The sequence below is a fragment of the Colias croceus genome, chromosome 7 (assembly GCF_905220415.1).
Source record: "Colias croceus chromosome 7, ilColCroc2.1".
Classification (NCBI taxonomy): Eukaryota; Metazoa; Arthropoda; class Insecta; order Lepidoptera; family Pieridae; genus Colias; species Colias croceus.
The window spans coordinates 3,539,921-3,564,353 of NC_059543.1; the positions used below are offsets into that span (position 1 = coordinate 3,539,921).

The window sequence follows — 24,433 nt, forward strand, 5'->3', positions numbered from 1 at the left end:
TGTTGTGTTACCGTGTTGTAAAAAAAAAATGTTTTTTTTTTTTTATAAATTGAGATAATAAGTACTACGTATGGAGGAGACACCACGAACAAAATCTGTGCGCCATTTTTTTGCTCTAAGTTTTAAAAATTATTATCTAGTTAGGTAAGTACTTACCGATGAAAGTTATTCCTTTGCACTTTTCCGTATTATTTGTGCAATATCGTAACACAGACGAAGGCATATTTGATGCGTTTCACTTTAAAACAAATGAAAAATGAGCGTGCAGTTACGCCATATGGCGTATGTTGAGCGGAACATAAGTGTTGAAGGCGGTGTCCTCTCCATAATATGTATATCTCAATGTTTTTTAAGGTATTTTGCGTTTGTCCTAAATTTCGGGATATTATTTAAAATTAAGAGTTGAACAACATTTTTGATGATTTATTATTATAAACAAATATGGTAAAATACTTTGAATCATTTTCTTTTCATAAGTATTTGCAAATTTATTTCTAAAGGTTATGAAAAATTTTCAATATGCTGAAATATCCGGCTTAGTAACTATTTATTAATTGATCATCTGCAGTCTTGCATAGACTTTTTACTTTTCTTAAAAAAATAATGTCAATGTATTTTGTTCTTTAGCGCTGTTGCAGAATTTTAGACTCTGTAACAGAAATCGAGGTTAAGGAATAGAATCACATTCTTAGTCCAAGGTATTATAAAACAATGGAATCTGTTTGTCGCCAGATACATAGAGCGAGCATAAAAAGTAGGGATGTAACGATACCGATACTGACACATCGGCCGATATAATCGGCAAGCCGATATATCGGTATCGCCTATTATAAAACAACCGATATCGAAATCAAACAATTGAAAAAACCGCGCCCAATGAACGATGCGGGAGGCCACCCGGGCCCGCGCGCGGGCACTTTGTTTTCTGAAAAAACTCTACCAATAGTAAACTTTGATTAGGTACTGATTGTATACAGTGCATTACTTGAAGTTTAACTGACTTTGTAAAATAGTAATACTTAAATAAATGATGTTTTCTTGTTTTTTGATTTGGCATTTTTATTTAAAAGAATACGATTTACAGTTGAGGCTCTGTTAAATTTTGGTAACCTTTATACATTATTCACTATTTATTTTTCTACCAAGCCATGGATATTGGTATCGGTATCGCCGATTTTTTTACTGCAAATATCGGTATCCTATCGGCAATATCATGTATCGTTACATCACTATAAAAGGTTTATTCATTAGTTATTAGCTACTTATCATTGAGAATTTGTATAATAAGTACTCATGAATCCGTAATAAGTAGTAAGAGCTAGAATTAAAGCCAGAATGTGTCAAGTATTAGAGATTGAATTATAAAATTTATGATACTGTGCTTGAAAATTATGTATGATGATAATATTATGTACATGATAATAGAAAACAGAAGCTTTAAAATAATTCAATATCTGTTTTAAAAATTATCTTTTATTCTATTTACGTCATTTACATAATAGCTACATAGGTAATTCGTCAAAATTTAAAAAGTACTATATATTTTTTTAAAGTACTAGAAATTTAAAATAAATGAATACATAACATTGAAAAGTGTACAATAGGCGGCCTTATTGCTTAAAAACAATCTCTTCCAGGCAACCATAAAAATAAAGGACATGTAAGACATTGTTAAAAAGCGAACGATGATTTTATACATATCCAAAATTAATGAATTTTCTCATAAATATTTCAGGTGGCCAGTACCCGTTTCCTGGGTCGTCACGCTAAGAAGATCAAATCAGTCACAATCATTCACTCATCCACTACAGAAACCGTCCGCCTGCCGGATGCCGCTGACCAGATGATTGTACATACTGCTGTCAGGTAAGCCATATTTTCAAAAGAATTTTAACTGTAGCACAATATGAATGATATGTTTATAATATGTGTACACACATCTGTATCCAGGTGATTTATGTATTACTTTATATAAAAAAAAATGTGTGCGTGTACTAGAGTACACACGTAAGAAGTGAAACTTAGGGATAAGAAAAAGTTGGCGCGTAACGCAAAAATGTCACGCCTACGGCGTAAGGCAAAAATGTCACGCCTACGGCGTAACGCAAAAATGTCACGCCTACGGCGTAACGCAAAAATGTCACGCCTACAGCGTAACGCAAAAATGTTACACTAAATTTTTGTCCAACCCCGATAAAGAAGTTTCACTTCAAAAAAATGTGTGCGTGTACTAGTGTACACACGCAAGAAGTGAAACTTCTTTATGACCTTATTTTTCAAAAAATAATTTACTATAATATATGCAACTTTACAGAAATACGTCGAATCACGCGTGGTAGGTTTAAGTAAAAAATGGAGCGTAACTGAAAAATGTCACGCGTAGTAACGAAAAAATGTTACACTAATTTTTTTTCCAACCCCGGTAAAGAAGTTTCACTTTAAAAATATCTAATAGTCTGTTGTAATATATATTTAACTGGACTTTTATAATATTGTGTAGCTTTGTAATTAAAGTGGAATATCGTAATATCATACAATCTTTTTTATCAGGATAGGTTTTTGTTAGTTATACATTACATTTTACATTTGTTGTTATAGGTCGAAGCTTCCTCTTAAAAAGAAGGTGGCACTCCGCACACGCGCCTACAGAGGCAAGAAGGATCAAACAAATAAACAGAGTGACAAAGCGTCGCCTTCGCATGCCGCTAAAAACGGCAAGAAACGGGTATGTAAAACGTCTTTTACAATTTTTAACCTAAAAATTATTTTTATCTTTAATAAAAATACGATTTTAAAATAAGTGAGATTCTGTAATATAACAATATTTACTGTTTTTCAGAAACCAACTCCGCAGGCGAAATTAGATGATGCTATTAAAGTAGCTAAAGAAGCGACTGCCGTTGTAACCAATGCAGATGGGAAGTCGCCGAAACACGTGATATTATCTAAACATAAGGGAAAAGTCAAGAAAAGAAAGCTAAAAATGAAGAAAGAAACAATAGATTACAGTTCAATGCAAAAACATCCGTCATCGCCGATAAAGGACACTGAAGCTTTAACTAAAGTTCAGAAGTGGCTTCTCAGCTCACCGCAACCTTCGTCAATACCCAAGTCTAAATCAATACCAGTAGGACTTACTGAAAGAACACATAGACAAATCTCTAAAGGCTCGCGAAAAACGAGACCTTCTAAGAGCGCAACAAATCTGTTCTCAGGAGAAAAAGCTAGACTACAAGTAGTGTTTAAACCTCCATTTAGATTTAGTGTAAAAATTTGTAAAAGCGACAAAACTAAAGTCGTCCTAGATAAGTCTTCGAAACCCGAACTCGAAAGAAAACGCCACGATTCACTACCTCAACAGACTTGCCCCGCTGATCTTGGAAAATCGAATCTCAATATTAAACATTTAAATTCAAATAAAAATACAATAGACAATACAACGAACGTCCAAACCTCGGACGCGCCTCAGCCAGAGAATGTCAGTCACGGGTATGAAAACTTGCTACCTCGCAGTACAAGTGATTGCAAACTGGGGAAGAAATCCTCGGAAACTAAAGTTCGAGCCGGCCACAAGAAGAGCAACTCTGTAGGTCAAAAACGTGACACGACAGAGAGTCGTCAAAATCTCATCTCTCAAGATGAGTTTGATAACACACACGTTTATGAAAACGTCGTGTTGTCGCAAGATACGTTCGTTCCAAAGAGTTGTAGTATGCCACGAAGGCAAAACTCCGCCGTCATATCTCGGCAGAGCAGTTACGGCCATCTACCTCGAGCTCAAATCCGCCCACATAGACATAGTACTAACAATATAAGCAGGTCTCGAAATAATAGCAACAGTGGACTAGAACACTTTTACAATATCATTGAGACGTTGAGGCGAGACAACGCAAACACATGTAACACGAACACCAGCAGTTCCTCTGGCAGTAGTCGTGAGATTTCGAAAGGCAGCATAAAACAAGGGATTAGAACGTCCCGACAAAATAGTCTAGTCGACGGCCGACCGAGTATTTCTGAGACTGCCAAATTAAAAAGACAACTCAGTGAAATAGAGCTTGATAAATCACAAAACAACGATAATAAGCTTAGGGGCTTCCAATTAGTAGTGGGCAAAGAAAAGCTTAAGCGGCAATTGAGTGACAATGAACTGACGAGGTCACGCTTGCAGCTGGCGATGCCGATGTCCGCGGGAGCCGAACCGCGGCAGCCATTTTGTTGGAATAAACGATCCAGTTTAGATTGTGAGGAGTCATTGGGGGCGAACCGCGTGCCGAAAGCTCGCAACAACACAAAGCGCACCAATTACACGTTCGGCGAACTGAAGAACACCGTCCCGAATGCCAGCGAAGCGTCGACAGCAGACGGCATCCACATCTCACCAGAAGAATTCCTCAAAATAATCGATAACTAACATTCCGTGTGGACATTTAGGTGTTAAATATTTTTTACGAACAATATAATCGCTGTGTAAATTGTTAGGTATTTGCGATGTGTATCTATTGCTAATTGATGTAAATATTATATTCGCTTCTTTAATATTAAGAATGAACAAACCTGCCACTGAAACAGACCATTGTTTAGTTGAAGTGTGCTCTCATTGTAAAATGCCTCAATAAGTAATAGGAAAAACCTGAGTTCATTTAAAACCTCTAACGATCGATTTGAAGTTTATTCGTTTCGTTCATCTGTGTTAAAAATTTTAAAGGGATAAAAAACAAATTGTGTACGTTAATTAAAGGATTTTAATTAATATTAAATATCGTTCACAAAGTTATCTCGGATAGTAAGTTTAGATTTTTTTTATTAAAACAGTAAATTATGTAAATTATTTACTTAAACTACCAATGGTCTCGTTTCACTGTATGATCTCTATAAATGAATCTCTATTTTTTCTACATAACCTATTGTACAAAATGACTCATACCTATGTAAAGTGTTCATATAGAATTATTTCAAATTATTCATGTATGTATTTTTCTTTTAATTCTTCATATTATTTTCTTTACAAACTAACTAATATTACTGGCATTATTTCGATGTTGAACTATATTATAATAATATGAATAAGTAACGTAATGTGGTAAGTACAATAAAATAATAATTATCAAGCTAATGAATTTCGCTTTTTATATTTTATTTTAAATGTCTGTCAATTAAATATGTCAATCTGTTATAAACATTAATATTTTATATAATTCCTTTTAAATATCCATATAAAACTGCTAAATGCCAATTATCGTAATAAAGTTAGGGCCCCGTAACGTATTTGATTAATGCAAGAATATAAATAACATATATTTATTTATTTAATTATTTATTGCACACACAAAAGAAATAGAGACACATAAAGTACAGATAAGAGGAAAATAATGTGTACAAACGGTGGCCTTATCGCTAGATAGCGATCTCTTCCAGGCCACCGTAAGTAATATGTAAGGAGAGACATTAAAAGGAGGTAAAAACATATACTCTCTCTATCGATAGTATATATGTAGATAAATATATCGATATTTATCTACACCAAATATTATTTCATGCAACGTTATTTCGCCGTATAATTAAAAAAAAAACATATTGATTAGTTGTTTATGTTCCTCTAAAACCAATAAATGAATCTTGCATTAATCGATACGCAACTATAATCAAAAAATATAACATTTGAAGCTTTTTAACATTAAAAATATTTTTCTATAAATTTTAATAACAGAAAAACAGCAAAGAAAATTTCAGCAGTTTATTTGCAATAACAATTAATGTCTGAGATGGAATTTGTATTTACGTAATTCACTGTATTAGAGGGACAATATTTAAGTGCATAGAGCCACGTTGATCGAATGTTTTATATTGTTGAATAGTAATTTTGTAAACTCTCTAAATTATTACTAGGTAAGAAGATATATAGGTATTATGTAGTTGTGTTCCCGCCTAAGTTTACAAGCTGTAAAATTATGTGATAGCTCGGTTATTTTACAAAGTTTTTTTTGGCAACAACAGTACCATTTTTGCGATAACCGTATTATAATGTGGTAGCTATGTTTTTTTTCGTAAGCGTTTATTTTTTATCGGCAAAATGTTCTGTCTCAGGTATTGTAAATTGCGACACTAACTAGGTCTGGCGGACGTTGCGTTGACGTCGCGATGCTTTCCCACTAAGCAAAAGCGTCTATGAGCTTCGTAATAGGAAAGTAAGGGTAAAAAGTATTGTAATGTAAAAATGATTTCTAAGATGATACTCAAAGTATTGGACGTGTTACAAATTTGTATTTGAAAGTTATTTCCTACGGGTGTTGCTACTTCGATAGTTTGTTTTAAAGCATTCGCTTGTTTACAGTTCGATGTTTAACTAATAAAATGTAGTTAGCTTGTACTCCAGTATCCGATCATAATAATTTAGATTATAATAGCGTGTTGTTTTTGGTCTTGAAATCGGACATTATGTACCATGTATTTAAATGTAATTAACTCAGCTATGGAACTATTAAATGGTTTTGTAGATATTTATCTATGTCGGCTATTTGTTTTAATTATATCTGTTTTACACAGGTTATCTGGTGTATATTAATTGATGTAATAAATTAAATATTGGTTCCAAGTGCCTTACGAGCAAATTATTACATTCCTACGATCATTCCACGCAAATCCTTATTTAAAAAATGTTATCGTGGCATTCATTATCCAACCTCCTGTTTAATGTGTATTATATTTATGAAATCCGTAACAATATTAATTGTTTAGACTTTATTATATGTACGTTATTATAGTTGTATTTCCAGTACTTAATTAGACTGTGATAGAATATGTTTGAAAATACTATGTTTATTTTTCTTTATCAGTTAAGACTACGTAAAAACAGTATATTACTCATTATGAATACAAATTTGTAATAAATTCATTTTCTAACATTTTACTATTTTTTCTGTATTTTATAAATAAATAAAAGGAATCCAATTTATTTTTGTCTTTTTTTAAATACGATTACCTTGCGATTACCATGGTAACGCTGGTTGCAGAGCTTGACCGACCATCAGTGCGTACGTCAGTCGCGCTTGTCATATGTATGGAAATTCATAAAACCGTTCATAGCTAGACCGACCGACCATACGCACGCGTATTGTCATGCGCATTAGTGTCATAGTCATACAATTGTTGATGCGTATCGTCAGGACCGACGGTACGCACTGACGGTCGGTCAAGCTCTGAAACCAGCCAAAACTTGCCCAATAAAAAGCGGGATAATTTTGTTTTTACTTGTACTTCAGAAATAAAAACACCTGTAGAATTAAATATTCTTCAGATGACCGATTTAAGTACCTACCTATCCATACTAATATTATAAAAGTGAAAAGTTTGTTTGTTTGAACGCGCTAATCTCGAGAAATACTGGTCCGATTTGAAAAATTCTTTCGATGTTAGATAGCCCATTTAAAAAGGAAGGCTATTGGCTATATATCTTCATTTCATCATCTCACTAAGACCAATAGTTGCTGAGCACTGCGGGTAAAACCGCGGAGCACAGCTAGTACTTAATAAAAGGGTACCCGCCAAGCGTTCAACGGACTACTTACTTTACTTATTTCTTAAGTAGTCTTACTCAGACTTACCGCATCTACAGTCTACACAAATTCCTAAAATCAATCAAGCTATTACAAACTTATTACAAAAAACAATAGCATATTATATAAAAACTTTTTAATTCTTGCGTTTCAAACTGGCTGATAAAAATAAACAAAGACTATTTGAATCAATTTTTTTTTTCATAATTCATTTGTTCTAAACTATCAAATGTACATTCTGTCATTTAGCTTGAAACATCTGTACATGATTTGAGTATCGTTTAATTTAAATAAAAATGGCTCCGATACGATACAGCTTACATTATGAAGACTATTCAGAACATTTGATGTCAAGATTTGGAAAGCTATTGCAAATGCAAGCCTTAGTGGATATGACGCTTATGTGTAGTTCACATACTCTTCGTGTTCACAAAGCTGTTTTGGCAGCAAGTAGTGCATACTTTCAAGTGAGTAGGTAATTCCTAGTGTCCATAGTTAACTTACTTCCCCATATTTAATATTTTCAATTCTAATAAAAGCACTACTCTAGGACGTGTTACAAAAACAAACAGGAGAACCGCTAATCATATTAAAAATGAGATTTGGTGTAATGAAATGCCTTGTAGAATTTATGTATTGTGGCAAGACTCAATGCCCTGAAGAAAATTTGGATGAGTTGGTATCTGCAGCACAGTTTCTTAAAATAAAGGGTTTGTCGAAAGTCACTAAAGAAGGCCTTGGAATTACAAGCACCAGTAAGAAATTAAGTAAACCAAGAATTTTTCTTATAATCATATTACCTTATTAAATTTTTTGTTTATGTTGAAGGTGAATTACCCGTGTTTACCCCACCAGTGGTAATTAATCGACCGCCTCAGTCGTTGATTGATTTACATTCTCAGGTAATAAAAGTACCTCTACCTAAGTACCTAACGCAAAGTAGGTAACAGTTTTTTTTTAATTACTACATATATAAATTAATAATTAACCAAAACATTTTTTAGGACAACGTTGACAAGGCATTGAATTCGATACCAACTACTATCCCGACTGGTGAAAATCGGACTACCGCTAATGTAATGAGTTCTTTTATAAAATTAAAGTAACTAGGGTCATTGCGCCTGTTCGCGTCCATGTGCCTATTCGCGTCCATTTTGCGGATATCTTTTAGAAAATTCACGAAAATAAGTATAATTTATGTAAAATTGTAATAAGAAAAATTACCGATAATACCTCAATGTATAAGAGATATGCACACATATTCAAAATATGCCTGTGCACCGCCTATCCTATTTAAAAAAAAATATTTAATTTTGGCTATAAAACGAGAGAGCTAAAACGCGCGGGATTTTGAGAAAAAAAATAGTGCGCAGCGTTGCGTTTGACGGTAAGTATCTTATTGTTAAATGTGAATTTTTGAATATGTAACTGTTTCTTTACTTTGTTAACAAAACATGGAATAGTATGGATTATAATTAAGCTTATTTATTTTACAATTAATAGCTAAAATAAGGTGGACGCGAATTACTACACCAAATTTCTACAACTTCCATTTTGCGTCCACGGTGGTCGCAAACTAGACCTATAGGGCATAACAATAGAACATATTGCGTCCACATTGTTTTTCATTATGTAGCAATGAATTTTTTGTTAAAATATGTAATTTAAAATAGATTGTAAATTTTTGATGAAGAGTTCATGTTGATAATTTGAATTTTCATTCAAATTAGTAAAATTGTATGCTATTTTTTCATTTTAAAATGGGTATTCTAAGAATGAGACTAGTAAGTAGTATCTTTGAGAATGAGAGTCTTTGTTTTTTGTTAATTTTTAGTTCTATTAATGATGAGAAGATAAATATAAAAAAGTTTTTCCAGTTTCCTTACAGTGAATTATATTAATAATTATGTTGATTTTAGTTCCGAACCTCAAAGAAAAAACCGGAATCCTTGTAAAGTGATCCACTTTGATATCCGTCCGTATATGTATGTCCGTCTGCCGGTCTGTCTTTCTGTCAAGACCCTTTTTCTCGTGGAGGTATCAAGCTGAAATTTATATTGAATACTCAAGTCTACGGTGCCTTGAAGCAGTCAAAAAATCAAACTTATAAGCCAAAGCAATCAAAAGATACAGCCGTTTATGCTGCAAATTTTCGCAAATTTCGACATTTGCAAGGGAATCAAAACCTACGTGAACACAGACACTTGAAGTTTGATATGAAGCAACTTCTTATATAGCACAAATAAGGGAAACATTGAAAAAAGAATCATTTACAGTTAAAACATATGAAAAAAAAACAGGTTAATAAGGAACCCTCGGTGTACGAGTTCCACTCGCATTTGGCCAGTTTTTATTAAATAACTATATTCGTAAATAAATAATTTATTAAAATCTCATTTTTATTTGCATTTATCTGATAAAATATCACCCAATACACTCTTAATTCCTTTTCTAAGCTGGTGGACGCGAACTGGTCCACGGGTGGACGCAAACTGGAATTTTTGGACGCGAACTGGGTAAAACGCCTAATTCTGCTATTTGTCTAGATAAATAAAAACCACATGATTTTTTCAAGACAATTGAAAGTAAATCTTAAAATAGACTATGTAATGAACACGTTACATAAAATTTGCGTTGAAATTTGTACTGGAACATTTTTATTTTCTCCTTCAAACTTTCCAACTGCACTAAGTGGACGCGAACTGGCGCAATGACCCTATATTTTAAATTAAAGGAAAGTTATTTGGTTGATCAATGATCATGACTCCCAACCTTACAGGACACTGTTGTGCGCATACCATTTGATATCGAAAACAAAGGCATTAACGGCGGAGATTTTGATTTGCGATCGGTCCGCCCGCGAAGAGGTCGCCCTAGTTTTCGTGTAAGAAATGTAGCTAATTATTTAGAAACCATATAGACCGTAGAATTTAGTCATGGAATTTTAAATCACTTACCTTATACCTATATCCATAATTGAAACTATTTCGTGAATGCAACTATTCTAATTGGTAAAAGTAAAACGATGTAGAAAAGGAAATAACATCGTTGAAAATTGTTCATAATAATAATAAAAAGAATTTAAGAATTTTCATCGTAATAATAATAATATCTACTTACTTATTTCTCAAACAAAGCATTTATAAAATATAATATTTCACAATACATCATACAACTCATAATTTGGGACCTAGTTGTAAAAATTAAGAACCCTTTTAATAATGAAATTCAATATAAAAATATAGTCTGGCGCTTGGGATGGAAGTGGCGTCCTAGGCCGAGCTGCGGAAAGAGCTTTACTTCGACGTGAGCAGGATTCGCGAAAAGCTATCCACCATTTAAAAAGTTTACAGAGCCGACAAATGCAGGTACTCCTTAATTCATAATATAATTCGCACTTTGCACTAAAAAAATTACAAATCTATTTTTTACAACTAAATCTTTTTTATAGGACTACATGGACAGAACATTATCCCAAGCTGTAAACAGTATATGCGAACCGGAATCAAATTCAAACAGCTACTTGAATATGGATAGTGATCTCATGTATATGGATCAAACTACCTCTTCCAATGTCCTGGATCCAACAATATCATTTTCTAAAGAAAACTCGTTAGGGAATGAAACCATCACCTCCAGCTACACTACAACTACAAGTGACACAAACAAAAATAATAATGAAATAAGTTCAGCCATGTCGCAGTATGTAAATGCGCTAAAGAGTGCTGGACTTCCAACAGATCTACCTATCCTCTTTGAGTCGGGTGACGGGTCTTACATAAACGTTAACGAACAAGTTCTTTTGGACATGGTTCAAAGCAGTGAAATACAATACGAAGTCATTGAACAACCTAACATTATTGAAAAGGTTGCTGACCCAAGTGAAATTAAAAGCATTGATGATTTATCAAAATCTATAGAGCGAGGCGAAATGCTTATAGGCTCCAACAATTATACGTCAAATAGTAATTTTGATAAAAATAACATTGGTCATGACGATGCAATAAACACTTTGAACGCTTTGTTACCTGATGGTTTAGAATCATTCAACGAACAACAAAACTATGTGGTTTTGGACAGTGGCCTTCGAAATGGAACTAATAGTATTGACAACGAAAGCACAAATGATTTTTCATGTATCGAAAACGATATGCAGTACTTTACTAAATCTATGAGTGAAGATGTAAAAAAATATTATCAAGACCAACAGCTCAACGATCATAGAGGGGTAGATCAACTGTGTCCAGTGAGCAGTTCTTTAGATACAAGTTTTAGTATGTCTTTATTAGACACAAAAGGTTCTCAGTTGGGTGAAGGCATGTCCCAACAATATAATCCTTTAAGTTCAGAAAGAAACGAAGATTGTTATGACTTCAGTTTGCAGCTAACAGAATCCACACACTTTAAAGAAGATGAAATAGATTGTTTAATTTCTGCACCGAAGCAATCTAATGATACAGATAGATTTAATCATAATGAAAGAACTCAGGAACAAGACGAAATAATGAAAGACTTAATGGATTTAGAGAGCAATATTAACGATGTTCAAAACGATTCGAGTGAAATTAATATAGAGCAAAATAACTCAAATAATAACGTTGATTTCGAAAATATGAAATGTGTGTTTAATGAGGAAAACAGGGAAACAAATACAGCGATTGATTCTATAAGCGATAAAAATGAGTTTACTGGAACTATTCCCGCTGATTTAGAATGGGATAAAGATACAATTGAAGATAATATTGAGTCATTGCCACTGAAAAATGATGAAATGAATAGTGGTAATGACCCTGAAACTTTAAAACGTGCTACAAATGAGTGGACAGATAAAAATACAGCAGAGGAAGAGCGTCGTGACATATGCCCAACATTAGACGAGAATATACCTTTTGCTGTTGGTTTACTCCCATTAAAAGCGCAAAAGCAAAGAGAGGGCTCAGATATATGTAAAAAAAGAATGAATGAAGATGATTTAAGTAGCGTTGATGCAAAATGTTTAAAGCGCAAAGTAAAACACAAAATTATGTAATGGTAATTAAAATATAATTAATAATAAGGGATTGTGCAATAAATGACAATTAAGAATTAAAATCTTGGACTTATCTTTATTTCATTGCCGCGCCGTTTTTATCTATAGGTACATATATTTATGCTTTATTTATGTAATATATAAAATCGTAGGATTCAAAACTTCACATTTAATATTTTTTTTAGAATAGTTGGAGCGTGATCAGTAGATGCCAAAGTCAAAAATTTCCAAAAAAGTTTATAGCATTTTTGTGTTTGCTGTAGTTATGTATGTCCGGGCTAACTAAACACTAAACTCAAAAAGTACTGTTACTTCAAATTTTTGGTATAGAGCTAGCTTGAAACCTGAGGAAGGCCACAGGATATTTTATCCCACGGGAACGGAACTATGCGGATTTTTCTTTGACTACGAGGTCGAAGCCGATGGCGAAAAGCTACTGTTTCAGCAATTATTGCAAAAACGCTCTCCTAGCGGAATCTTGAATAGTAGTAAGAAGTCATTTTATATCGCAATTTCACTGTGTTTTTCTTATAAATTTATAATGTGTATAAATTTATAATATATGTGTTTTTCTTTTCAATTTGTTCTTAGTTTTTATATCTAAGTTTTTCATGTGTGATGAATTAAATGTCTTTTCTTTCTAATCTCTATAATCAGGGGCGTAGCTACCGCCGTATCTGCCGTATCAATTATACGGGGCCCCCGCGCCAAGGGGGCCCCCAACATGCGCTTTTGTGAGAAATCTTTACCCTTCCTAAGGGCCCCCAAACAAATTTTTATACGGGGCCCCGCCAAGGCACGCTATGCTTCTGTCTATAATCCAGTAAGAAATGAATGGTTCATCTTGTTTTAATAAAATACGCTTTTGATTCAAACACTTGTACTGTATTTAAAAAGTTTATTAAAAATAAAAGATTTTACATGATAACAATGATAAGGCAATTTATTATAGACTACAAATAGGTTTAAGCCTTAAAATTGCTATATATTGCAGTTACAAAAATTTTCTTTGCAAATTCATACTTTTATTTAAGAACCCTTTAAAAATTTAAGTTCTTGAGAGAGATTACAAACAGTCTTTTAGAGCAGATGATGATAATACTTGGACCGATTTATTGATTATAAACATATATGTATATACCCATATTACAAATTAAAAAATAAAAAGCACTGCATAAAAATAGCAAATTAAAAATATAAGTTACAATTATAACTGTCTGTTAAAATGTATTTCATAGTTGAATAGAATATTTTGTACTACATATCCAAACTGTTACCTATATATACACATAAACTACTCTTAAAGAACAATGGCTCGGATTCACATTACATACAAATTAATTATTCTTACGACTATGAGATTCGTCCAGTGATATGATTCTTACAGACAAACATCTACACGTAAATACTTGTTTAAACATCTCTTTATTAATTATTGTCGATACGGATAAAATAAAAGTGTGTAATACTAATAAGTTAATAGTTAATAAACAATATTAAAAAAAAAACTTTTGTAAAAAATATGTGATGTAAAGCAAAAAAATACAAAAAAAGTAAAATGGCCGGATATTTATCACCACGCAAAAAAAAATGCGAAGTTTGCTTTACTTACAAGTGTAAAAGTATAATAAAAATAAGCTGGATTTTTATTCTAATGTCACTAACTTATGAAAATCTTAAAATCACAATACTTTGAAATAGACAGATACAATTATCAATAAAATAGGTTTGTAGAGTGTGTTTGAGGTGGCTGATGACTTAACATAATAGCCGTAAGAGTCGCTATGATAGTCTCCCATTTGGAAAGTAATGGCTGGTGAGGACATTCTGCCATCTCCGCCATTAGAGTAGGCTAACACTCGAAGGTTATACGTCTTGCCGGGTGTGAGGTGCGTGACATACGCTTCAAGCTTATGATCCACGGGCACTAATGTATCGTTTGCCGCACTCATATCCTGATCTATTTCCCAAACTCGCACCTGAAAAGAACATTAAATACATTATAGTCAGATTTGGATAAAACAATACGTACCATACATTTGTTGCAAGCTTTAAAAAAATGCATACCTTATATCCTAGGAGAGGTTCCTCTTCAGATGTAGGTTGCACATATCTCCATACAACACGCACTGTGCTGGGGTTCACGGCCCACACGTTCACAGACGCTGGCGGCTTTTGTGGCGCCTTGCGGTACGTGCGCTCCAAGAATTTCTCACTTTCAGGACCTTCTCCAGCAGAGTTAAACGCCATTACCTAAAAAGGTATAATATTATTAATTAATAACTCAATAGAATCACAAAGAATCTATCTGAATAACTCAAAAGAAGAAAAAATACTATTTACCTTCACATAGTAATAAGTGTCAGGTTGAAGGCCCACAATAAGGGCCCAGTTGCGAGTAGTTCTAGACAAATAATATATACATTCTTCTTCCTTATTTGCTTTCTTCCAATATTTGAGGCGATGGCCGATTAATTTGCCTCGTAATCTGTCACGAGACTGGTCAATAGGATTCCAGGTGACATTCAGAGCTGTAGAGTTAAACGATCTTGAAGATACCTGTTGTGGCGCAACTTGTGGCATATCTTCAGCTGAATATATGGTGACCACCTCACTCTCTGGTCCTGCACCCATATCGTTAAACGCTTGTACTTTAACATTGTATGGCGTAAAGAAATAATCGATTGCTACATGTACAACGTGCATGCCTACATTACCATACTCTTTGAGCAAAAGCGATTGATATTCTACCTCAGATCCATTTCGTCGCCAGAATATTTTGTAGTGGATTCCAGGTCCATTTTGTTGAGATGGATGTAGAGGCGTCCATGTTATCGTTAGATCACCAATTTTTCCACCACCACCTCCGACATTACTTGGAGCACGATCGGGTTTATCGGCTTGGGTTGAGAATTGTGGACTCGGGGAAGAAGGTTCGCCAATACCTAAACTATTTACTGCTTGCACCCTAAACTCATATACAGACCAAGGCATCAGAGTCGTGGAAATAACTGCACGTTTACGGCCATTGTATCTATCGATTTCCATTACGTTCACAACATTATCGTTAATAATATACCATGAGGAATTCCACTGGGTACGTCCCGTAATGACGTAACTAGTGATTGGCCGCCCATTGGGATTACTATCGGTCCATTCAAGCGTAAGTGAAGATCTTTGTATATTCAAAACTTGTAAGCCACCAGCGGGACCAGGAGGGCCTTCGATGCGTAATTGTGTACGAGAAGAAATCCGCCCAATTGCGGATTTTACTATACACTCATATTCGCCGACATCAGAAAGACTGACGTCATAAATCGTCATTTCTCCGCCATCTATTTTGATTCTTTTATCGGCAAAGAAATCGGACGCATCCTTCATGCGTATTCCATTATGGTTCCACAAATATGCAGTGTCCAGTAAAGCGTCAATATCGGCACTACAATGCAAAAATACAATTCGACCAACTTGTGTTGTTATTCGTGGTGGCAACTTTTCGATGAAACGTGGCGCTCTCAAAACAATAAGTCGGCCTCTACTCTCATCTGTTCCATATTGATTTTTTGCAACACATGTATACACTCCTTCATCATCTCGGGAAAGTTGCCGAATGATAAGATTTCCAGTTTCAGTGATGAATCTTTTCCCTCCAGCTCCTATGACAATATTATCTTTTTTCCAAGTAAATGTTGGTTTAGGTGCAGCTTCTGGGTAACATTTAAGAGTGACATTGCCACCTTCTGAACCATAAGTTTCTGGCTCTAATGGATGTTTTTTGAAGGATGGTTTCAATGAGAGTACTCTTAACTGCCCAGAGGAATATCTAGCTGTTAACTGATTCTTTGCCTCACACTGGTACATGCCTGGATCTCTAGTTGGATCCAAATATTTTATAATTAAGACATTATCTTGTATCACATACCTATCCCGATCTTCTACAGCTAAATTGTCCATTGAGAGTTTCTCTCCATTTTTCCACCAAGTATAATTGACATCTGGAATTCCAAATGCCTCACAATTCCAATGTAAGTCACCTTTATTATCCATATGCTTATCAGCAAGAGGGATTGTGAAATTTGGTTCAGCTTGTACCTTTAAGAATACACTATTTAATATGTGTGCTCTGTCATTACGCACATCACAAATATATTCACCTTCATCCTCCACTCCTACATGAGGTATAGTTAAAACTCTGTCAAAATTGCTCAAATATGCTTTTTTAGGCATGTTCCCATTCTTCCTTGTCCAATTGTATGATGGTACTGGATATCCAAAAGATACACATTCTAATCTCACTTCTTGACCTACAACTGGAGCTTCTGGGAAAACCTTGGGGAAATTGTTAGGAAATTTCAACTGTTGATAATCAGAATGTGGATAAACAAGAAGTTGAAAGAATGGACCATTCCTTCCAGCATCTGACACTTTGCTCATGACATTGCAACTGTAATTTCCTCTGTCAATGGTTTCTAATGCAGAGAAGTACAAACCACCATCATAAGAAACAAACACTCTCCTATCTTCTTCTACAAGATTAGGGAAATAGTTACGAGCCCATAGGAAATTAACAGAGGGATAATATGAAGGTGGATCACAGTATATTACTTTACCCCAATATTGCTTCCCACTTTCCACAGGCCTTTTTTGATTGAACTCTCTAATAAAACCAAATGATAGTCTCACTGATTCAGATCTAATCGTACCAAAATTATTTGTTGCAGTACAGTGATATTTTGCATTGTCTTTATCTGCATCAGGATTATATATCATAAGAGTTCCCCCGCTTAATATAAATCTGGAGTCTGCAAGGGGATCTATAGGAGTATAAATTGGGCTATCTACCTGATAATCTTCCCTAAACCACTGGTATGTGGGTGCTGGATAGCCACCTGCGATGCATGTCAGTTGTACATGATGATTTCGTAATGGATCATAAATAGTGTCTACAGGTTCTTTGATAAAGTATGGACCTCTGGGTATGCGTTCAGGATCAAAAGTATCCAATCCATATGTAAAAGATCTTGCCTCTTCAATGAGGTAATGCAATCTTTGAGTTTGTCCTTCACAAATAAAATGAAAATATTCAATACCCTCAACAGGGGCTAAGCCCCATCGGCCATCTTCTGTTGAAAATCTATAAACTAAATAGTCACGGGGCAGTAAATTATAACTGGTGTATGTTAACTTGCGATCATCAAAGAAAGCGTTATCGAGTCCTGATAATTGTGAGCCATCTCCATCATTTGCCCAATAGCCGGGTGATTGTTGATGAGCTCCCACATACCACGACCCTTTTTGCGGATCTATACGCATTAATGTTGTGATAATGAATCCATGCTCTTCAGGGCTGTTAACTGAAACTAGATCTGACTCGTAAGCTTGACAAATTTTACGAGCTTCGTTACGCGGCCTGTTTGGCGATTTCGTAAACCTGTAACACGACTCTCGAAAGCGAATCCAATTGGGCGGGCATTTGTAACGTTCTTCATAATCCAAACCTGCGTAATAGGAAGCGGTATTTTGCGGATCTACTTCATTGTCACCGTCTCCGTAAGTGTCCGAGTTCCCACTGTCTTGATAAAAAGAACTTTGATATGTATGTTCATTTTGGTTTACAGGAAAGCTTCCGTAAGGTACTTGTGATATGGGACGGTAAGAAGTGTTATTTTGGAAATTATCTGACTGGTATGGTTTTTGATAATTCGGATTAAAAGGACTCGACGAGTCTCCACCCTGACAAGTCACATAACCGATTAAAGTCAGTATAAGCAAACTTTGTTTCATGTTTTGTTTCTGTTAATAACAATGCTATCCAACCATTACACTGAGTTTTACAAGAACATTTAACACTTTTGATTATTTATCATTTATAATGATAATTTTAACCGTTGTTAATTAATTTATTGCTAAATTACTAAGGTGAAAACGAAACCAAACGGTAAAACAATTCAACTATCCGCCTTTGCTGTGCTACCATAAACAACATTATACAAACTGTCATTTTGTTATGACAAATTGGCAAAATACAGACTATATTTTGAAATCTATGGGAATAAAATAGATAATAATAATTATATTGTGTAGCTACGTAGGCACGGCACAGTATGTGGCACAGTAGGTAAGTGATCCATGAGTTATGAATGGATAGGTATTCCTTAATAATTTGAGTCACAGTTTGTTTACAGTTCAGTGTTCACAGTTCACACAACTAGTAGCAATAATTTTATCACAATTAAAATAAACTGTTTAAAGATTGACTATCACAATAGTACATCTTGACTCGATGAGATTTCAATTATTTATAAGTAAAGATATTATAATAAATCTCAAGAAAATAAAAAACAAGCCCCATAAGGGGGGTTAGGCGGTCAGCGAAAATTCAGCTATTCGGGCCTGAGGCAATGATATTATATATAGAAACAAGAGGTAGATACGTTACCAACGCACCAAAACGTAAACCGTGAATTGGTCCTAATTGGGACCAGTGGAATCAGTCAGATTGTGACTTGTGACAGCGAACGTACATGCTGATATAAACGTTAAAATTATCAATAATGCCTTCTTGTGTGTTCAGAAAGTGCACAAATTACGATAGTAAAATAAAGAAAGATAGAGGAATATCATATCACAGGTAAATGTATTAAAATATTATAATTTTAGAGCAAAAATAACAATTTGCAATTATTAATGAATGACACTTGCTTGACACTTGTATTGAAATAATGAAAGGGATATAACATTGCTTCAATCACTAGTGTGACAAAGCTAGCGCACACTGTGTTCAAAGATTATCATGCAGATACGATTATTGAAAATAGAACGGCTATTTTATTAATTTCGATTTGGGTAAATACTTGATTATTTTTATATTTAAATCCACACAGTGCATGTAATTAACAAATATATCTATTTATTATATACAATGAAATCGTGATGGCAAAAATGTTTGTTTGCAAAAATGATGTTGAATATACGTATACATTAAAGAAAAGATTATCGCTACTGACGAAAAATGCTATTTGCTTTTCTGTAAATAGCTATTGAACATACATTTTATTTGTGTTTTAGATAAAAAAGGCTTATACTTCATCCTTTCTTTTATTTCATACTTTTTTTCATCTAGGCACCACTATTATTATATCCTACAAGTTGGAGTGATGACCATGTACGGGTTCCGGGAACTGCCTTGAAACGAATAGCGTAAGATCGGTCCGTATGGAGTTCTATAAGGAGGACTATGCTCAGCAGTGGGTGTTTATCGGGTGAAATGATGATGACCGAAAACGAACACCACAGCTAGTAATAAATGCTTAATACAGTTATATCTCCAAAAAAGTTTTTTTTCATTTTAATACAACTTCATAATAATAATTAAATAGTAAATGAAATTGTCACATTTGTTTACGTGTGCAGGAAACGTAACATCTATAACATTGAACCTTCTGTGTCGTTAGTCTATGCCAATTGCCATGGCAACTATTTGTTTATTTATATTTAATTGGTGAATTCTTGTGACTTTTGCTTACACCTGCGCGGAAGTGACAAACTATCTTTGTCTTTTTTGTTTATATCATTTTATTAGAGCCATCTCTCTTATACAGTCTGTCAATGTAATAAATTAAGTAAAATGAAAATTGTATTTGTGTGTGCCTGAGAGCGTTTTCCCATTATCCGATCCGATATCGGATATCGGAAGCCGATAGCCGATATCCGATATCGGACACAATTTGCCCTTTCACATTATCCGATAATATCGTCCCGATATCATGAGTGTTGCCAGAAACTGGAAAAGTAGATTTAAAGGGGAATTTAAAAAAACAGTGGATGCATTTGTGTTACAAAAAATAAACTTTATTTTAAATAAAGTAAATAGTAATAAATAAACTGATGTTTTTCAAACCGGTTTAATCTGCTGACTGCGGAGTATGGATTTGTACCCTCTGCAGAGTCAGAATCTAGTTTCAATAGTCAATTTCATTGTGAGGCTTGTTTTTTTATATGCTGTTTTTCTTTTTTTAATAATAGAACATGTGTGGTCGTAGTGAATTTTAGAACTTTTTTATATTAAATCATGTATGACTGTTATGTTCTTATACAAATAAAATAAAATAAAATAAAATTCAAGTATTAAAGCGACGAAACTGGCAAATACAAATTCAAATTACATTTACAAATGTAGCTGTGCTGTTATTACAATTTTATAGTGCTAATATGTACATTCTACCTATTATCTGGGTGTGCAAATATTTAAACAGAAATAAATTTAAACTAAACTAATTCTTCGTTGTCACCTTAGATTACAAAATAAAAGACAGATGGAGCATGACAACCGCCCGTCGCCCTTGTCAAAGAAAATACGAAATCAAAAACAAATACGTCGCTGCACCAGTGATATAGCGCATATAGTGTCATGCAATACGTCAAAAAGGGTTTGCAATTTAAGTAAAAAAATGCCGTCTTGTGATAATAAAACGCTGCAAAATTTGTTCCCGAAAACAAAAAAAAAAGATAAAACATCGTTTCACAGGTTTTCTGTAGATAATTTGGCTGATTTATTTCTTTAATACGAATAATAATTTTACAGATATGAAGGAATACAAAACTTCAACGTATGTTGCCAGTATTTTGAAAATGAATTTGCCATTTTTATTGGTAAAACGGTAAAATGGTTAAACGATCTTCAGGGTAATGCTGTTGGATTTTTCGATCGTGAATTTGATTATTTGTATAGTGCACTAAAGGTTCATGATAATTATTAGATTATTTTAATAAGCATAATACATTATTTTGTTACTTTTATAAAGCTTAAAAACGTCATAGTCGTTTTCGCTAGCGATTTAATTTATGTGAACTCCATGATGGATATGATGAAAATAAATCCCGTATTCTCGACTAAAAACTACCGCTATTCGTATTCATATATTATGAAAAATAAAAAATAATATAATTATTATAGTTAATATTGAAACTTTTTTTATGTAATTTATTTAATAAAAAATTGAATACAATTATTTTGTCCATATATAACTTTAGTAGGCAGGTACGTCTTTATGTAATAAAAGAATTTAAATAAAAATTAAAACTTGACTTCTCATTTATGTATATAGCCTACGTCACTACCGCCACTAACATAATAATTCAGATCATTGCAATTTTGACCGATTTTCCTTTTTTTTTGAGAGGTTTCCCTCACAACTCAAAATCGGTCCAACGGTTTATACTGCAGGGCGTGTCAAAGAAATATTATACATACATACATAAACTCGAAAAACATAACCCTCTTTTTTCCGTAGTCGGGGAAAAATTTGGGAAATTTTTCAATATCTGGCAACATTACACGCACACAGAAGCACCGTGTACGTACAGTGCAGCGGCGAAATGACAGCACACATAGCTTTATTGAAAATGACGATAAATTATTCGGTTTAGTTCGGAAACGCTCCATCTGTCTTTTATTTTGTAATCTAAGGTTGTCACAGATTCCGCAATTTACGTAGTACCACAGACTAATAATAATATAGCCATGACAACCAAAATAGTAAACAAGCTCAAAAGTCGCCGCGCGTAGGTACTTGACAAAATTTAGGGTCGCCGCATTCTAATTCTGAAATTTTAGAGAAAACTAAACAAAATTGCCGTATTGTTAATTTTCTTTTCAATAAAAAGGGTTTGATTTAAAAAAAAAATTAACTGATAGATCGTAGTTGTACATATAGTAAAAATAACTACAAAAAAGAAACCGACTTCAAAAACAGCTGGAAAAGTAAAATATAAAAAAGATTTGATATTATTAATTACTTAATATTATTTAGATGTGCTATTTATTATACAGGTTTGATATCGGCGCTAAAACAAAGCACTAAATCTGTGACTCAATGACAACAATACAATAAACAGCTTACAGCACAACAGTAGTCCGAGTAGGAGGAGGAGCGAGGCAGAATGAGTAAATAAAGATAAAAGACACTAATATTTCGAAGATACGGTATCTTCGAAATATTAGTAGAATTTAAGAATGCAATATATTTTTGTTTACTTCAGTTCAGCCAATTGCCGTATATTGCCTTTAAATACTTAAATGAATGTTTTCTTAATAAAAAGGTTTAAAGTAAATAAAATATATTTTTTTTACATTTAGCGCCTAGAAATGACTGAAAATACACAAACTAGTGCTTTTTTTGCTGTTGGTATACTACCTTTTCGAAAATTGAGTTGGTAACACTGAACATTATCGTCCGATAGTTCACGGGAATATCGGTGTTGGCTCCGATATCCGATATCGGACCGGACAATGTGAAAGACAGGTACCTAAATCATACATTTTACTTAGCCTCCGATATCGGATATCGGCTATCGGCGTCCGATATCCGATATCGGACCGGACAATGTGAAAACGCTCTGACACTGCATAGGAAGCATTTTTTTTGGATATCTTGTGAGTATATAACGTATCTATACATAAAATATCATTGGCCTGAGGTAAGCGGTGAGGGGGTCCGCGTTTAGTATGGAAACAACGTGCTCGAAACTAAAAATCGTAAGCGCCATTCACATTTTTATCAAAAAGTGAATGAAAATATTTAGTATTTTCTAAATCTAAAACAGTCACGAAATCGAGAAGGTAAATATCTATGTATTTGTGATTTTATACGAATTATTATCGTAAAGTACGGTTGTAATGAGCATTTATATGATATTTTAGAGGTAACTTCAGGATTTTTTTTTATCGAGCAAAATTTTTCCAATCGTGTTTTGGAAACAGTCAACCCATCACACATACGTTCTGTAATACGTATTAGAAATTTCAGTGCGAAAAAACTTCAATATTTTCAGTTATAGCTCATAGAAAACAGTCCATTTTGCCGTGTTCACCTACTAAGGGCCCTTAAGGAAAAGAGTCACCAAAATATACACTACTCAAAACAAAATAGGGCCCACCCTGATTTTTTGCTGTGTTGTAAAAACTCTTCACTTTTTTCTTATTTTATGAATGGGTATAAACGAACAAGGTGTAGGACAATTGTTTTAACGTAAACTTAAGCAAAAATTAGTGATTTTATGGAAATTATGCAAAATTAACAGTATTAGAGAAAAATTGCACAAATAAGACACATGACAAAAGTTTCAATAAAACCTTTATTAAAAAAAAAAATCTGGTTTATTTTGTAATTAGTAGTGTGAGGGACCCCCTCTGCACCGTATGCACTATCTGAGCCTATCTGGGACACTTTCAATCAAATGGGTTACATTTTCTTCAGGTATTTGCTCCCAACAGACTTTAAGAGCATTTATGAGGATCTTGTTGGCTGTTTACGTTGCTGAAATTTGCTTTGACGCTCCTTTTTAATTGATCCCACAGATGCTCTATTGGATTGAGGTCAGGGCTCATGGCTGGCCACGGCAGAACTCTTATATTGGCATCAGAGAGTGCTCTTTGAGTGATACGGGCTGTATGTGGGCGGGCATTATTTTGCATTAAGATGAATTCTTCGCCAATTCTTTGTGAAAATGGGATCACGTGAGGCCGGATGACCCGTTCGACATAGGTAGTAGCAGTCACGGTACCTCCATCAAGAACTACGAGCTCCGTTTTGCCACGTAGGCTTATGCCGCCCCACACCATGACGCTTGGACCTCCAAATCGGTCTGTTCCGTGGACACAAGGTTCAGAAAAACGTTCACCTTCCCTTCTCCATACACGCACTCGACGATCGACACTTAAAAACTTCACTTTAGTTTCGTTCGTAAACAGTACTGTCCCCCAGTTATCCATAGACCAGTCTGAGTGATCACGAGCAAACCTTAATCGTGCTGCACGATGAGCACTTGTCATTTTCAGTCGAACAGC

General features: G+C 34.1%; 3 protein-coding genes across 3 annotated transcripts in view; 2 read left to right on the forward strand and 1 right to left on the reverse strand.

The window, feature by feature from the left end:
- LOC123692979 overlaps nt 1–6,955 on the forward strand; it is a 140,619-nt gene extending 133,664 nt beyond the window's left edge. The window contains exons 13-15 of the mRNA XM_045637842.1: nt 1,736–1,866; nt 2,599–2,725; nt 2,840–6,955. Of these exons, the coding sequence (XP_045493798.1) occupies nt 1,736–1,866; nt 2,599–2,725; nt 2,840–4,414 (1,833 nt within the window). The 3' untranslated portion in view covers nt 4,415–6,955. The remainder of the gene's footprint in view (nt 1–1,735; nt 1,867–2,598; nt 2,726–2,839) is intronic.
- Nucleotides 6,956–7,852: 897 nt separating this feature from the next.
- Nucleotides 7,853–12,585, forward strand: LOC123693214 (AP2/ERF domain-containing protein PFD0985w-like). Its single transcript, XM_045638213.1, has 7 exons — nt 7,853–8,023; nt 8,107–8,311; nt 8,385–8,458; nt 8,561–8,632; nt 10,336–10,440; nt 10,802–10,924; nt 11,008–12,585. The coding sequence occupies exons 1-7, from the start codon at nt 7,853–7,855 to the stop codon at nt 12,583–12,585; spliced, it is 2,328 nt and encodes a 775-aa protein (XP_045494169.1).
- An 884-nt stretch (nt 12,586–13,469) lies between these two features.
- On the reverse strand, nt 13,470–18,535 carry LOC123692980 (contactin). Its single transcript, XM_045637843.1, has 3 exons — nt 14,929–18,535; nt 14,653–14,838; nt 13,470–14,564 (listed from the first exon to the last, which is right to left on the reverse strand). Exons 1-3 carry the CDS (start codon nt 18,367–18,369, stop codon nt 14,268–14,270), a joined length of 3,924 nt encoding a protein of 1,307 aa, XP_045493799.1. The 5' UTR covers nt 18,370–18,535; the 3' UTR covers nt 13,470–14,267.
- Nucleotides 18,536–24,433: the final 5,898 nt, after the last annotated feature.

Bases quoted from the DNA above. Each gene is read 5' to 3' on its own strand.
- LOC123692980 (XM_045637843.1), bottom strand. From the start codon at position 18,369: ATGAAACAAAGTTTGCTTATACTGACTTTAATCGGTTATGTGACTTGT. The intron at 14,839-14,928 runs GTAAATAGTATT...ATACCTTTTTAG, and splicing joins ACACTTATTACTATGTGAAG to GTAATGGCGTTTAACTCTGC. The intron at 14,565-14,652 runs GTATGCATTTTT...TGTTCTTTTCAG, and splicing joins AACCTCTCCTAGGATATAAG to GTGCGAGTTTGGGAAATAGA.
- LOC123693214 (XM_045638213.1), top strand. From the start codon at position 7,853: ATGGCTCCGATACGATACAGCTTACATTATGAAGACTATTCAGAACAT. The intron at 8,024-8,106 runs GTGAGTAGGTAA...GCACTACTCTAG, and splicing joins CAAGTAGTGCATACTTTCAA to GACGTGTTACAAAAACAAAC. The intron at 8,459-8,560 runs GTAATAAAAGTA...AACATTTTTTAG, and splicing joins TGATTGATTTACATTCTCAG to GACAACGTTGACAAGGCATT.